At 59.5% G+C, this 16,545-nt stretch overlaps 1 protein-coding gene across 1 annotated transcript; it reads left to right on the forward strand.

Moving 5' to 3' along the window:
• Positions 1-1,046: 1,046 nt before the first annotated feature.
• SLC2A7 (solute carrier family 2 member 7) lies at positions 1,047-14,922 on the forward strand (the record flags this gene model as incomplete). Its single annotated transcript, XM_079778228.1, has 12 exons — positions 1,047-1,076; positions 2,281-2,379; positions 2,470-2,630; positions 5,032-5,156; positions 6,193-6,345; positions 7,983-8,108; positions 8,515-8,702; positions 9,089-9,199; positions 10,419-10,520; positions 11,341-11,416; positions 14,024-14,151; positions 14,704-14,922. 12 exons carry the CDS (start codon positions 1,047-1,049, stop codon positions 14,920-14,922), a joined length of 1,518 nt encoding a protein of 505 aa, XP_079634354.1.
• Between the last annotated feature and the right edge of the window lie 1,623 nt (positions 14,923-16,545).

Genomic DNA, 16,545 nt, shown 5'->3' on the forward strand with positions numbered 1-16,545 from the left:
AACGAGGGGCACCGCAGAGACACAGCTCTTTAGAGCAGCGACGTAAACCCGCGCGCCCCGAGAATTCTTCAGACGTGCGATCGCCGACCATTGAGTCAGGGGCGCGGGCCTCTTCTCCCTTAGATGTCAAATAGCAACATGCCAACAGCCAACACAGCAAGAGCCATCCAGTGGGCACAAATCAAGGTTATACCCAAAGGACGTCAGCACGGCAGAACAAGTGTACGGTGTGCTGCCGAATGTTAGTACTCGGGTGCTGTGTGCCCGGTGATGAAGAGGGTGGGAGCCCCTGCTTTAGAGAATCCCTGACTGACGGGCGCAGGTGGGCAGGAGCAATAAGCACCTCGCGTTCTTTCCGTGTGCTGCGCCCTCGGGCTACCGCCCACACGCCAACACACTGCGCCCAGGGCCCTGGTACGTCTCGCGCTGGTGACTTCGCATGATGTTCATAACGAGCTGCCACGTGCTTACGTGATTTTCATGATGGTCCTCTGATCATTATTCCTATCCTTTGATCGTCATTTCCTAATGAGCCTGGCATCGTTACTCCGTTGTTCCGTACTTTGTTTTCTTAGTAGAGGTCATTCTGAAACGAACACCTTTGCTGAATATGTTACTGACTTGCTGAATGCCGGTGGGTGTACTGAGGGGTAATCACGTTGTCTGCCTGTAAGAGTGTTTTGTTTGCGCTTTCCTCCAAATGGACAACTAGTCCACGTCGCTGGGAGGAAGCCCAGAGAACTAACAGGCAGAAGCGGCCGAGACCCAGGCGAACCCCCAGTCCTGCTCACGGCCCGGGGCCCTTGGCGGGCACCTCCGTGGTACGCTGGGGAGCGTCTGGCCTGGGGCTTGGCGGAGGCCAAGACAAAACCCATGCTTGTGTGAAACTTATCTTATCAGACGCCCAAGGAGAGAGCGCTCGGGGGAAGCGGGCAGGGTCCAGAGGCCGAAGGCAATCAGGCCACCCAGGCCCCGGGCGGAACCGCGGGCGCGGAACAGACCGGGCGTCGCTCGGAGGCAGCGCGCACTGCTCCTCACCTGAGCGCATGGAGGTGCCCAGCCCACCCCGGGAGGGGGTAAGTGCCAGGCTAGGAAAGGCCCCGTCACTGGCCCTTTCCCACCAGAAGAGGGGACCCCTGGAGGGAGGGGACGGCTCCTGAAACGCCTGCAGGGACGAGGACAGAACCGGGGTCAGCCAGTGTGGGGACAGCTGCTTCCTCAGACACCCCAGCTCAGACGCACACAGGGAGGCTGAGCCCCGCTCTAACGGGGTGATGGCGGCTGGAGGACGTTGGAGATGCCACCCTTCTCGCAGCCCCGGCCCCGGCCTAGTCCCGTTGCCCAGCCTCTGAAGGTGCCGGAACCCTGCACCCGCCCTTCTCTGCAGGCTGGATCCCAGGCCAGCAGGGCTGAGGTCTGCGGGCGTCACGCAGCTGATGGTGGGGTGGAGTTAGGGGTGCAGTTAGCAGGCAAGCAGAGGGTGGAGCGTGCCCCAGGGCGGTGGCTCTGGACCCGCTGGTTTCCTGGAGTCCTGGGAAGCAGTGCCTCAGGCAGCCGCAGACCTGCCCCAAGTTTGCCGCCCCCTGGGCTCAGAGGCAGTCTCCCCACCACCCCCCACACCCCCCACACCCCGCCCCGGAGCTGCCCTGGGTTCTGAGGTGGCCAGGGAAGCGGGATGTGGTGGGATGTGGGGGCCCGGAGTGAAGGACAAGCCTCAGGGCTCTCCAGCCTTCTGTCCCTGGCTCCTTCCACCTGGACACTCCTCCCCCGGGCCGAGGGCTCAGCCACTCAGGGCTCAGCTCCGAGGCCCTCCTCAGAGGCCTGCCCTGCACCCTGCGGAACACGCCCCCCCCCCCCCCCCCCCCCGGCTTCTCCCCTGTTACCCTGTCGGTCCTCATAGCACCATTGGTATGTGGTGCTGTGCGTCCTTTTCCTGTTTGGCCTCCCCTCCCCAGAGTGTAAACTCCAGGCGGCCAGCGGGCGCTGCCCCTTTTCCCGGAGCCTCCCCCACCCATCCCGCGCCAGCACGCGGTGGGGGCTCAGCTATATCTTTAAGGAGGGATGACTGCGTGCCAGGAACAGGAAACCATGCCCTCCACGGTGCCCCCCACATCTCAGAGCCCTGAGAACCCCACCCCAGCCAGCCACCGCCCCACCTTCCCTGGGCGGGTCCTGGGGTCCCCGACATCTGGCCCAGCTGGTGGGAGCCCACTTCTCGAGGTCCAAGGACCCACCCCCGAGCCTCTGAGCAGGGACCTCATCTCGGCCTCACCTCCGCAGAGGCTGCGGCCCACGCTGGTGCTGGCCACCCTGAGCGCGGCCTTCGGCTCGGCCTTCCAGTACGGCTACAACATCGCCGTGGTCAACACGCCGCACAAGGTGGGCGCCGGGCCCCGGGGCTGCCGCCCGCTCCAGGTCCGCTCTCGAGCCGCCCAATCTTCTGGGCTACGATGGGGCCATGTCTTGCAGGTCTTGAAGTCATTTTACAACGACACCTACTTCGCGCGGCACGGCACGCCCATGGACGAGAAGCACCTGCTGCTCCTGTGGTCCTGCACCGTGGCCATGTTCCCGCTGGGCGGCCTGCTGGGCTCGCTCCTGGTCGGCGGGCTGGTGGACAAGTGCGGCAGGTGCGCGGGAGGCGCGGTCCCCACTCGCAGGTCACGGGGAAACCGCGCTGTCTCTGGGTGGTTTGCACGAGGTGGGGGCTTGATGTGACCTTGAAAAGCCTCGTCCCCACGGAGCCACAGACATGATGCCCTGAAGCCAGTGCCTGAGGTTCCCGGGACCCCTTCCCTGTCCTCACACGGGAACAGCAGGCCCTCTGTCCCCAGCCCCGCGGGCGAGGTACAGCCCTGAGAGCAAAGCTCCGGGCGCGACTCCCCTCGGTGCCGTGTCAGCACCCGCAGCAGGTGCCCCGCAGGTGCGTGCCGATGGGTCTGACTCGTGGCCAGGTGACCCGCGGCTCCAGGGGTGACAGCGGCAGCCTCGCCCCGCGCGGCCTCACCAGGCTGCTGGTCTGAGGTTGGGCTCAGGCTGAGTCACTCCCCATGCCCCTGTCCCGTGTCTTCTCGGAGATGCACAGTGGCTCTGTGTCCTTTGCGGGGCTTGCCCGGGCTCCCTAATCGGGGTGCCTCCGCCCAGGAGCTGCAAAGAGGTGACTCCCCAGATAAGGCGGGGTGCCCGGGTCAAGGTCCCCAGGAAGGGAGGGTGAGCCAAGGCCTCGGGGTGAGGCAGCGGGATGCCATCTGGCCACACCCCACTCGGAGGAATTCGCAGTGACACTTGGACTCGGATACGCCGAGACCGGCGGTTTTGGGGTGTGCGTGGAGAACCCTCTGAAGTAAACAACTTCTAAAGCACCGCAGCGCTCAGTGCTCACACATGGGAGACACTCTCGGCGACTGGACACCAGTTGTGCGTTACAGCGGGCACACAGGGCCTCTTCTTCTAGGTCAGTCGTCGGCAAACTCATTAGTCAACAGAATGGCAAACCGCGGCTCGTGAGCCGCAGGTGGCTCGCAAGCCACAGTTTGCCGACCACTATTCTAGGCGCTTGATTGGCATGTGCCATATGCCAGGCACGCGAATGAGGAAACATTCAGTATGTGGTCATTATGCCCTAACCCAGGCTTTTGTGTAATCCAGACTGTGCTGTTCTCAGCTACACGGGGAGCGGCTGGACTGTTCTAGAAGCCCAGGCGTGGCCTCCTCACCTGGACGCCCCGTCACAGAACTGGGGAGCTCAGGGATGGTCTCTTGCCGCCCTCACCTTGCAGACGAGGACACAGACTGCTCTGGTGGAGCCGGCCTTGTCCTAGTGGGTTCCCGACCGCCCTGAGCAGGAAGGGCTGGGGAGGCCAGGCCGGGGGGTGCGGAGAGGGGGGCTGTCCTCTCCGGGCCTCGGTTCTCAGTCTGGGCCCCCATGGCAGCTCTCAGAGGAACGGCCGCCCCGGAGAGGAAAGGGGCCTGAGAAAACCATCCCACACACCTGGGTGTCTAGCGCTGCCTCGTCGGAGATTTCCATGGGACTCTGGGCTACCCCTCCAGAGGGGTTCTGTGTTTCTGTTTAAAGACCGCCCCCGCCCCCCGCCCCGCTCCTGGCCTAGTCCTCAAAGGCCCAATGGTCCTCAAAGGCGGGCAGAGTGTGGGCAAATCTCAAAGGCCGGTGCGGGCAGCAGCCACCCCACAGCTGGGACCTCTCTTCCTTCCTCACCCTCCACTGGCTTCTCCTTTGGCAAAGCCCAACCCAAGTTGGGGTGCGGGGTGTCAAGGGAGCCATTGCTGGAAGCCATCAAAGGGCACAGAGCACAGTCTGGAAGGGAGGGGTGGTCCTGGGGGGCAGGGCAGCACGGTCCCTTTTTCTAGACACCCCTCCCTCTCGTTCATAGACTCCCGGGCTGTCAGCCTTGTCAGGATCTGAGCGATGCTCTAGACCCGTGGTCGGCAAACTCATTAGTCAACAGAGCCAAATACCAACAGTACAACGATTGAAATTTCTTTGGAGAGCCAAATTTTTAAAACTTAAACTTCTTCTAACGCCACTTCTTCAAAATAGACTCGCCCAGGCCGTGGTATTTTGTGGAAGAGCCACACTCAAGGGGCCAAAGAGCCGCATGTGGCTCGCGAGCCGCCGTTTGCCGACCACGGCTCTAGTCTAACCCTGTGTCCCGCCTGTTGTGGGAACCCCCTGGGGGTTCAGCATTCCTGACGCTCTTCATCTAGTCTGGCCTCTGCCTGAATATCACCAGGGACAGGAAGCTCCCTACCGGAGGCGGCAGCCACTCCCGGCCCCTCTCTGCTGCCCTCGGTCAGCTCCTGCAGTCAGCACCCCCACCCGCCCCTGCTGGCCCCAGACCTTCCTTCCTGGGACTTGCATGCATCGGTCCCAGCTTCCCCGTCCTTCCCAGCCATCGGTCTTCTCGGGCGGGCACATTCCCGCACGGCGGTGCCAGCTGCCTGCAGAGTGGGAGTCCGGTCAGGACAGCCTCCCGCCTCAGCCCCGCCCTCTGGGCTCTGCTGTCCTTGCAGAAAGGGAACGCTGCTGATCAATAACATCTTCGCCATCGTCCCTGCCATCCTGATGGGAGTCAGCAAAGTGGCCAAGGCTTTCGAGCTGATCATCCTTTCCCGGGTGCTGCTGGGAGTCTGCGCAGGTACCCGGAGCGACAGCTGAAGCCCCAAGGCCGCGCTCAGGTTCACCAATGGGGGGAAGGGTCTGAGGCCGACATGCCCAGCGCAGGGGCCGGGGCTGGAAGCGGGGAGATGAGGGTCCCCCTGGCCCTGCCCGGCCCGTGTCCCTTCTGGGGCACCCTCCTGTCTCCTTTCCCAGACCCTGCAAAGCTCATGCTCTCCCCTCCCCCTCACTAGCAATAGCTATCAGGGACGGGCTTTAAAAATGCACTTTTGGGTGGTGAGCACACAACGGAGTATACAGATGTCGTATCATAAGTTTATAGGACGTTATTGACCAATGTTACCCCAATAAGTTTAATTGTAAAACTTGTTTAAAACCCCACTTTTGCCTTGAAGTACAGCTAACTGAAAGGCTTTACACGGTGTGTTCTGAGGAGGATGGCCAAGTGCCCTGAGGGGGAGGGGCTTCGAGCAAAAGAAACAGAATTTGGGGCCTCGGTCAGCAGGGGAGCCAGGTCCCTTAACCACAGTGGTTTCTTCTGTTTTTTCTTGAAAAGTGGTACAAGTTATCTGTGCTTTAGAAAAGTCAGAAAATAGGTCAAAGCAAGAGAATCGTCCCAAAGTCCCCCTCTCCAGGGCCCCCGCTCTGCAGCTAGGACGGAGAGGACATTGGCATCATGCCCTGCAGGTGGCCCCTGGGGCATGAGGATTCTGGAAGGGTCCCCTCAGCAGTGCAAACTCAGCAGCCCTCAGGGCCGGTTTCATCTCTGTGCGGGGAGGCGGGGCTTGTGGGGGCGGGGCCGTACAGGGGGCGTGGCTGTGTGGGGATGGGGCTGTGTGGGGGCGGGGCTGTGGGGGGAAGCAGGGTCTTGCGGGGGTGGGGCTTGCAGGGGGCGGGGCTGTGTGGGGAGGCGGGGCTGTGCGAGCTACCTGTCAGTGGCGTGGACACCCAAGAGAAGCTGGGGATTATGGGAAGGAGCTGACTTACATCCCGGGTCCTGGGTCCGGGAGGCTGGGACTGCTCTTCTCCCCTGATTTTTGTTTTGCTGGAACCAGGCATCTCCTACAGTGCCCTTCCCATGTACCTGGGAGAGCTGGCTCCCAAGAACCTCAGGGGCACTCTGGGAACAATGACGGAGGTTTTTGTCATCGTGGGCGTCTTCCTAGCGCAGATCTTCAGCCTGCAGGCCATCCTGGGCAATCCTACAGGTACCCACACTGTGCACGCCAAGGTCAAAGGGGAAGAGGGGCCTGGGGGTCGTGTGGGGCCGTGGGCGCTGGGTCCAGTCGTTCGCTCAGCTGTGCCATGTTATTGGTGGATCAAGCCCATTGAGGCCGAGTGGTGACCTTTGGGCTGCACAGGTGACCTTGATGAGGACAGTCGTGGTGATCGATGGGGGCAAATTGTGCTTGGGAAGGGGAGGAGAGGACTGGGGACAAGAGGCACACGCACTCTTGGGAGTTCTGCTGGTGACAGGAAGGAGAGAGCTGGCGGGTCGCTGGATGGGAAGTGAGCTGGAGAATAACCATGCACTTGGCTGCTCACTGGCCCAGGAGCGGGAAGGCGGTGGGACCAGCATGCACAGGGCTGGCCATGGTCACTGTTTGTGGGCAGGCATGGCCCTTGTAGACGTTCTCTTCTGGTTCCTTCATCTCCTCAGTGGAAGAGGAGGCAAGGCCATTGCCTGAGAGGGGGTGGGCGGGGGTGGGGATGGTGGGAAGTTAGGAGAGGGCGAGGGTGGGACCGAGTCTAGGCTGTGGGTGCAGTGGGTTTGGTTTTGGTTTTTCATTTTACACATTTCCCAGTCACGCATTCCTTAGTGGGTGGACTTAGTCTTTGTATTCCCCATGGTGCCTTGAAGGGACTTGGAACCCAGCAGGTGCTCAGTGAAAGGTCTTCAGTATCACCGATTCCCAGGCTGCCCCAGGCAGCTGAACGGTAAACATTCATCACAGAAAAGGCCCTGAGTGGAGGCCATGCTGACCGGCAGCTGCCCAGACCAACCTTGTACAGTCTCTTGTAGCCCTCACCACCCTTTGTGTGGTGCTTTATCATCATCATCCCCATCATCTATATATATAAAAGGCTAATGTGCAAAGTGTTCCCTCAGGAGTTTGACCAGGAGACCGGGAGTTTGATCACTTGCTATGATGTGCACTGACCACCAGGGGGTGGCTCAAAATGAAGGAAGGCCCCGGCCAGCAGCCAGAAGGCCCCCAACTGCTCTGATCACCGGCCAGGCCTAGGGACCCTACCTGTGCACGAATTTCGTGCACCGGGTCTCTAGTTGTATCGTAATCTTTACTGATGAGAAACCCGAGGCTTGGTGAGGTTAAATAGCGTCCAGTTCCCACCATCGTGGCAGGGTTACTTGAGTCTCGGCACCGCCCGCCTCACACAAACCTTCAGAAGGCGCTCAGATAGCCGCCGTGCTGGGCCCGTTCCCGCCGGCCCGGCCTCCAGGGAGGTAGACTGGGGTCATTTCCAGCCATAAAATTAGGAACAAGGCCTGGCTGTTTTCTCTGGGCTCACACTTTTAAGTCAAACACCATTCCTAAGAAAAGCAATGCTCTTCCTGCAAAAGGGACGAATGACACTTCTCTTTAAAATTGTAATTATTTTCTCCATTCGTAAATGTGGAGCCCTGTGTGGGTGGGTCGCGGGCAGCCGCATGGTGGCAGGAACTAGGCCCCTGCTGGCCTTGGCTCTCACCGAGGGCTGGAAGGTCGTGGGCGAGTGACCTTGTAACAGGAGAGTCAGGCCCTGGGGAAGGTCGGCTGGAGGGAGCCAGAGCCCCAGGGACCCTGCGGGTCAGTGTCAAGTTCTCGGTGCTGGTCCCTTGCAGGCTGGCCCGTGCTCTTGGCGCTCACGGGGGTCCCCGCGCTGCTGCAGCTCCTGTCTCTGCCCTTCTTCCCCGAGAGCCCGCGCTACACCCTCATCCAGAGAGGAGACGAGGACGCGGCTCGACAAGGTACCAGGCTGCCCTGCCTCCCCCGCCGCCGGAAGGTCCCTCCATGGCGCCCAACGTACGGGACAGGCGGTGGCCAGTGGGGAGAGGGGCTCCAAGGGGCAGGCGTGTGGGCTAGGAGGAGTCCGGGCAGCGCCGGGGTGAGGTCCAGGGAGGAGCACAGACCAGGTCACAGCCACGGCTGACCCATGCGGACTGGAGAGCCTGACCAGCATGGCATGTGGTTGGGGTTGGGGACACCATCACCTGGTTGGGGTCCTGGTTGGGGTCCTGGTTGGGGTCATGAGCACTCCGCACTGGGAAAACGGGGAGCCGGTGGCCAGAGGTGGGCCGAGCAGGTGGGCAGCTGCCCTCTTCCCTGAGCATGCGTGAGTGCGGTCAGCCACGGGGGCTGCTCTGCTCCCCGCAGCTCTGAGGAAACTGAGGGGCTGGGCCGACGTGGAGGACGAGATCGCAGAGATGCGCGTGGAGGACGCGGCCGAGAGGGCCGAGGGCCGCCTGTCCGTGCTCAACCTGTTCACCTTCCGGCCCCTGCGCTGGCAGCTCATCTCCATCATCGTGCTCATGGCCGGCCAGCAGCTCTCCGGGGTCAACGCGGTACATGGGGCCACGCGGGGCGCCTGTGTGCCCGGCAGCCACGAGGGCGGGGGTGGGGGGGTAGGGGGGTGGGGGTAGAGGGGGGCTGTGATGGGTGATCGGCCCTGCAGGCGGCTGCAGAGGTGCCTGGCCAGGTTCTCCCTCAGAACTCCTGGTCCATTCGAAAGCCACTGGATTCAGTCAGACGGGCAAACGTTCACCCGGGACTCCGGCAGCGTGAGGCGCACCCCACTCTCCTAACACCACGTCCCGGCTCTTTCCCCACCCCAGCTGCCTCCCCGCTGTCCGAGGGCCCCTGGGCCTTCCACGCTATTTGCTGCAGAGCCAGGAGGGAGGCCGGTGGCCGGCGCCGTGGACAGTCCTCACAGCCTGGGCTTCTGTTTCAGATCAACTACTACGCAGACACCATCTACGCGTCCGCCGGCGTGGCGGCCGCCCACTCCCAGTATGTCACCGTGGGCGCCGGCGTGGTCAACATAGTCATGACCGGCGTCTCGGTGAGCGACCGGGAATACCCTTTCCACTGGGGGGTCCCGGCAGGTACCCCCAGGCCAACAGGGGCCCCTCAGAGTCCACTGAGGTGCTGGTGACCCCGGTGCTAGGTCACGGAGGGACACAGACTTTGGGATTCGCACGTGCACGTTTCTTCCTGTGTAAAATGGTTACGGTGATCGCAAACCCAGGAGGCTGATGTGGGTCCCGGCACAGAGAGAAGCTGGCCTTCTCTCTCTAACCTGCGGTGCTGGGCCGCTCCCGTGGGCCTCGCTGGACGGCAGGGACAGTCCCGCCTGCAGGACTGGAAGGGAGGGGCACGCAGTGACCAGATAGGGCCTGCCACCGAGTTGGCCTGGGTGTGGCCCCCGTGCCGGTGCTGGTGCCGGTGCTGGCGGCAGGGATGCGGTAGAACTGGAAATGCCTTAGAACTAGGAGAGAAAGGAAGGCCAGCCAGGGCGGCGTGGCCACGTTGGGAACATCCGAGAGGGTTCGGGCTGAGAGCGGTGCGTGTCCGGGAAGTGGGGGAGGGAGGGCTGGGTGCCTGGGCCTCGAGGCGGGAGGTCAGATCCTGGGTGCTCATGGCCTGACGTGGAGCAGCAGGTGGCAGGAGGGGCCGTTCTAAAACGTAGGATTATTATTGGTCAGGTACGGGGAGGCCGGCATAGCAGTAGGTGATTGCCATTGGAAAGACAGTCTGTCGCTCATAGTTCCAAACTGTGTGAGGAGGTGGGGGCAGGCCAGGCCACTCAGGACCCCGCGGGGAGGCACCAGGGTCAGCCCGGAGGCAGAGGGAGCGGGGGAACGCGGGCAAGAGCCTGCATTGCGGTTTCTGTGGGAAGACAGGTGAGCAGGCTCAGGCCCGCCGGTGTGAACAGTTTCAGTGGTTCTGGGGTGCAGGGGCTGCCCCCCTTGGTGTCTGCTACCTGCCCTGGGTGATCAGGGCACGGGGACAGCGGCCCTGGGTGTGAGCACCCCCTGGAGGAGGAGATCGGAGGTGCAGGCTCTGGATGGGTTTGTTTCATAGGAAAAGCAGATTCACGGGCGACGTTTGCTCTCTCTAGAAATTGGCCAACCAACGTAGGAACAGTCCTCCCAGGGGTCAGCAGGGCCCCAAGATGTCACAGCATCCAATGCAGAAACTAGAAAACGGAGAAGGGGTGGTGGGCGGGGAGTTCTGGGCGCCCCTGGGCCCTGGAGGCTCCTCACGCCCTCCCTCCCCAGGCGGGCACCGTGGAGTGGCTGGGCAGACGGCTCCTCCTGCTGGTCGGCTATGGCATCTGCGGCTCGGCCTGCCTCGTGCTGACGCTGGCGCTCCTCTTCCAGGTCTGGCTCCGTCCCCGCACCCAGCACCCGGCACCCCCTCCCCACCCGGGGGACCCAGAGCTGCAGGCGGGTGGGAAGTCTGGGTTACAGACCGGCTCCAACAGACCAGGTCTCAGCCGGTCCCGCTCCACACCCTTCACTGCTAGTATGTTGGGTTGTTGGGTTTTTTTGTTTGTTTGTGTGTTTAATCCTCGCCCCAGGAGACTTTCCCGTTGGTTTCCTAGAGAGAGTGGTGACACAGTGACCTGTGTAGCTGGGTGGGTCGAAGTCTGTCCCCCTGGTTTTGTGCCGGCCGCTGTCCTGTCGGTGGGGAGATGGCCCACCAGCTCTCCTGGTCCCCGGGCTTCTAGAAGGATCCTCTCAGCTAGCGTGGAGTCCTGGTCCCGGCGCCATCCTGCTGATGGTCTGACCTGGGCTGCTGCTTGACCCCCAAGGGCCCCATGCCCTCCTGGCCCGAGGTCAGGCTCTCTGTGCCGAGCCCACATCTCCAGGATTGACACAATAATGTCGCGCTCACAGGGGTGTCGTGAGGATTAATGGGTAACATTGTGCCGGGGGAGAGGGCGTGACCTCCTGGCAGGCAGGGAGGCTGGAGGAGCCTCTGTGAGCTGGAACGCTGGGAGCCCCTGGTTTCCGCTTCCTCCCGCTCTTGCCCAGCGCCCTCGAGGCCCACCCCCGTGGGTGACCAGAAACCCAGGCTCCCCTGTGGCGGGAAGGCGCCTGGTGCGGGGACTCACCTGCCCGCGCGCTCTCGGCCCCGAGCTCTCTCCGAGGCCCGGGCCCGGCCTGTCGGGCACCCACAGCCCTGCTCTCCCCACAGAGCGCCGTCTCTGGGCTGTCCTACCTCGGCGTCATCTGCGTCTTCTCCTACATCGCGGGACACTCCATTGGGCCCAGTGAGTACCCGCCCCCCGCCCCCAGGCCCGGCGCGAGGCACCCGGAGGAGTCCGTGAATGTCTGCGGGGTGAGCGGGTGTCCGTGGCGTGTGCTCTGATGTTCTCTCACCTTTTCCTCTCCTCCTCTACCAGCCCCACCCGCACTCGGAGGCCAGGCTCAATTTACCTTCTCCTTTTTAAATATATTTTTATTGATTTCAGAGAGGAAGGGAGAGGGAGAGAGAGAGAGAGAGAGATAGAAACATCAATGGTGAGAGAGAGTCATTGATCAGCTGCCTCCTGCGTGCCCCCTACTGCAACCCAGGCATGTGCCCTTGGCCAGAATCGAACCCAGGACCCTTCAGTCCACCGGCCAATGCTCTATCCACTGAACAAAACCAGCTGGGGCTCTTTACCTTTTCCTTGAAGCCATTCCAGTTCACCTTCATCCATTCAACAAACATTCACCGAGTGCCAGCCATGCCACAGCGCCCCCCCACACACACACACACACTCACACACACACTCACACACACACACACACACACTCTCACACACACACACGCACACACACACACACTCATACACACGCACACACACACACTCACACACACACACTCACACACACACACACGCACACACACACTCACACACTCACACACACACACGCACACGCACACACACACTCATACACACACACTCATACACACACACACGCACACACACACTCACACACACACACGCACACACACTCACACACACACACTCACACACACACATACACACACACTCATACACACATACACGCACACACTCACACACACACACTCACACACACACACGCACACACATCTCACACACACACACACACACACTCCTGTGGCTCCCAGAGATTCCAGCCTCAGGCCCAGCACCCAGCATGGAGCTGGGTCTCTGCAGAGGGAGCTCCTGCCGGCCAGCCTCCATGGGGGGGGGCGGACCTGGCTTCATGTCCAAACCCTCAGCTCCTGTAGCCTCCAAGCACACAGCCACCCAGGCCCCCTTGTCCCTGGTCCCCGACCTGCAGTTACATGCCCTTGTTGTCCATGCCCATGCGCACCTGCTCGCAGCCTCGGCCTTCACCTGGGCCTACCTGTCTGCCAGCCTCCAGGCTCCCGCCTGCGCACCTCTGCTGGTCCTTCTGAGAATCAAGCCCTGTTCTCACTGCCTGGGAAAGGCACCTCTGATTCCCAAGACTAGAACATTCCCCGCAGAATCTCGGTTTAAAAGAGCTTTTCATAAACCAGAATAGAGGTACCGATCCATTCAGCACACACTGATGGATACCTGCTTAGTCTGCGTGCCGGCCCGGGCGCCCGCCGTGGACGGGCGGACTCAGCGCTGTTGAAGGACATCGGAGCGGGGTTTCGGCCTGTGCCCGGATGTGCAGGCAGGAGGCGCCTGGGAAAGGGCGTGGGGCCTGCGCTCCGCCCGCTCTGCCCTGGCTGCCGGTGTGGCCGGAGCAGCGGCTTGGGTGCAGGCCTCAGGCTCCTGTTTGGAGAACTTGGGCGATCAGCCGCGCTGGCGGGTTGGGGGCCGGGTCCTGCGCGGATGTGGCAGGGAGCCAGGTCCTCTGCCCAGGTCCTCTAGCGGGAGGAGGGCGGCAGGACCGGGCGGCATAGACCGCCTCCTCGCCCTGAGGACGGGCCCGTCCCTGGAGCCTAGAGTCTCTCGTTAGATGTCCCCAAGGGCAGCTCATCCCGGGGCTCTGAGTTCCTCTCCACCTCCATCCACGGAGACGGCATTTCCACTGTGGCCATGCCGCCCCCGTGAGTTGGAAATTGGCCGGGAGGACAGACAATCTTATTCTTTTGTGTGTAAAACCTTAGATAGAGCCCTCGCTGGTTTGGCTCAGTGGATAGAGCGTCGGCCTGCGGACTGAAGGGTCCCAGGTTCGGTTCTGGTCAAGGGCACATGCCCGGGTTGCAGGCTCAATTCCCTATTGGAGGGCAGGCAGGAGGCAGCCGATCAATGATTCTCTCTCATCATGGATGTTTCTCTCTCTCTCTCCCTCTCCCTTCCCCTCTGAAATTAATAAAAATATATATATTTTAAAACCATAGATAGGTATACAGTAAACAAGCAGATATACAGTGTATCTGTGGTAGTGAAACTTTATAAGGGATGATGATTAGAAAAAAATGGGTTTATAGATTTTAGACAATTTCCTTAAGGACAAAAGCGGAGAAACAGACCCAAGGCAAGGTGGGTGCAGCAGGCGCCTGCCATTCCCCAGACCACCACAGGGGGCAGCACTCCCCAGGCACAAGCACTCCTTGAGCTCTGCTCCCCTTCAGTGAGAATCTCAAAATGACACCAACGCGGGGGAGAGTGGACTCGGTATGACCTCGAGGCCCCCGAGGGAGGTTGTCCCCCTGCCCCTGCCCCGTGCCCTGGCGCGCCCCGGAGGAGCCAGAGGGGAGAGGAAGCAGGGCGCTGGCTGAGGGATGCCAGCTCCTCCCTGGCCATCTGGGACCTAGGAGGCCCTGGGTCCGAGTTTCATCGTGTTTGCCTATCGGAGGGTCTGGGCTGGGCTAGGGCCCCCCGAGCCCGCTGCGCCCCACTGGCCCTGTGCTCTCTGCCCTCGAGGTCCCGTGCCCTCGGTGGTGAGGACCGAGATCTTCCTGCAGTCCTCCCGGCCGGCCGCCTTCATGGTGGACGGAGCTGTGCACTGGCTCACCAACTTCATCGTGGGCTTCATGTTCCCTTCCGTCCAGGTGAGCAGGTGGTGGGCGGGGAGCACAGTGGGTGGCCTCTTACCCCCCTCCCACCCCGCCTCCCACCCCGAGGCAGAGAGCCTTCAGGAACTAGGCACAGGTTCCTTCTAAGAACATCAGCTGTTTCGACATACGCGGTACCTTATTGGCCAAACTCGGCGAATGTGCCAGTTCCCACTTGCGGTGGGAGCCCCTCACTCGGTCCTGACGGGCTAACTACCCGGGGCTCCCGTCTGCCGAGGTCAAAGGCGATCGGCAGCACCCAGGAGCCCGGGGCAGGGGACAGAGCTCCTTGCTGCTGCCTCCTTCCTGTTTCTGAAGGCAAGCACCTCGGCTCCCCCTTCTCCACACCCCAAGGCCGGAGGACACGGGGTCCCTATTATGAAAAGGCTGGGGAGTCCTTCCCGACATGAGGGCGGGACCCAACGTTCCAGCCCTCTCACTCCTCCGGGAGTCACACAAACTGGCCACCGAGAGGCTCCCAGAGGCCTCCCAGGAGCGGCCCCTGCCCGTCCCCCCTCCTTCCCGCCTGCTTTCTCGTCTCTCGCCCAGGAGGCCATCGGGGCGTACAGTTTCATCCCGTTTGCCGGAATCTGCCTCCTCACTGCTGTGTACATCTACGTGGTGATTCCTGAGACCAAGGGCCAGACATTTGTGGAGATAAACCGAGTTTTTGCCAAGAGAAACGGAGTGGAGATTCCAGAGCTGGAAGAAGAAGCCACAGGTGCGGAGCCTCCCGCGTCTCCGCCCGCCAAGGAAACTTCCTTCTGATGGCCCTGCAGGTGCCACATCACAGCCTCCGTCCCTGAGAACGGGGCTCCTGCCCCAGGCCTCACCAGAGGGTCACAGCTCCGAGCTTTTTGTGCCCCCCATGGCAACTGGGAGGCTTTGGAAGGATCAGTCCCTGGTTTGGTGGAGACGTGGTTCGCTTCCAACCGTAATTACTGGGTGGTGTGACTCCGGAGAATGGGCAGGTGCTGAGCATTGACTGGCAGGACTCGATGCTCTGATTCTGTGGACGTGTGAGTCAGAGACTCATGGACTGCTTAGAAAAACACCCTCTCTGGGTTGGTCAGCTGACATCTGCCTTGGAAACAGGAGAGCGCTGTATCGAAAGATACAAAGTACCAAAGCTCACTCAGTAAGAAATAGACAGCCTGTATAGTCCTACATCGACTAAAGAAATTGAATTTGTAGCCAAAAACCTTCCCACAAAGAAAACCCCAGGCCCAAATGGGTTCACTGGTGAATTCTACCAAACATTTCAGGAAGAAATGATGCCAATTTGACACAAAGTCTTCCAGAAAATAAAAGAGGAAGGAATACTTCTGAATTCGTTGCATGAAGAAGTCATCATTATTCCGATTCCAAAACCAAACTAACGATGTTACAAGAAAACTACAGATTAACACCCCTCATGAACATGGATACAAAAATTATTAACCACATGTTAGCAAATAGAATACAATAATATAAGGATAATTATATATCCTGACCAAGTGGGGCTTATTCTAGGAATGCAAGGTTGGCTTAATCCTCCCCAAAATTATCTATAGATTCAGCACAATTAGTACCAAAATTGCAGCAGGCCTTTTTTTGGGCGGGGAGGGTAGAAATTGACAAGCCCATTCTACAATTTATGTGGAAATGCAAAAAAAAAAAAACCACTAAAGTAATCAAACCAACTTTGAGAAAGATGAAGTTGGAGGACTTATTACCTCATGTCAATACTCATATAAAACTACAGATATCAAAGCAGTCTGGTTGGTAGATCAACGGAGTATAAGAAGGAACCCAGAAACGAACCTCCACATCCAGAGATAACTGGTTTTTGTCTAAAGCGATCTGAATGGTGACAGGATAGTATTTCCAACAAATGCACTGGGGTAATTATATCCATATGTGGGGAAAAATAACTTTTATCCATACCTTACATTAACTCAAAATGGATCACAGGCCTAAATTAAGACTTTATAAAACTTCTAGAATAGAACATAGGAGATAAATATTTGTGAGCTTGGATTACACAAAAACAATACCAAAAGCACAATCCACAAAAGAAAATGTTGCTAAATTGGACTTTGACACAATTAAGAACTTCTGCTATTTGTAAGACACTATTATGAGAATGAAAAGACAACCACAGACTAATATATATATATATATATATATATATATATATATATATATATGCATGCAAACCACATATCTGAGAAAAACTTGTATCTAAATGTACAAATGTGTAATAAATAAAGAACTCTCAGAACTCAAATAATAAAAAAAGCAATTCAAGCTTAAAAATGGGCAAAAGAGTTGAATAGCTACTTCACCAAAGAAGACACATGATGGTAAATAAGCACATGAAAAGATGCTCAATATTATTAGTAATTAGGG

The sequence above is a fragment of the Cnephaeus nilssonii genome (genome assembly GCF_951640355.1).
Source record: "Cnephaeus nilssonii genome assembly, chromosome: 7".
Lineage (NCBI taxonomy): Eukaryota > Metazoa > Chordata > Mammalia > Chiroptera > Vespertilionidae > Cnephaeus > Cnephaeus nilssonii.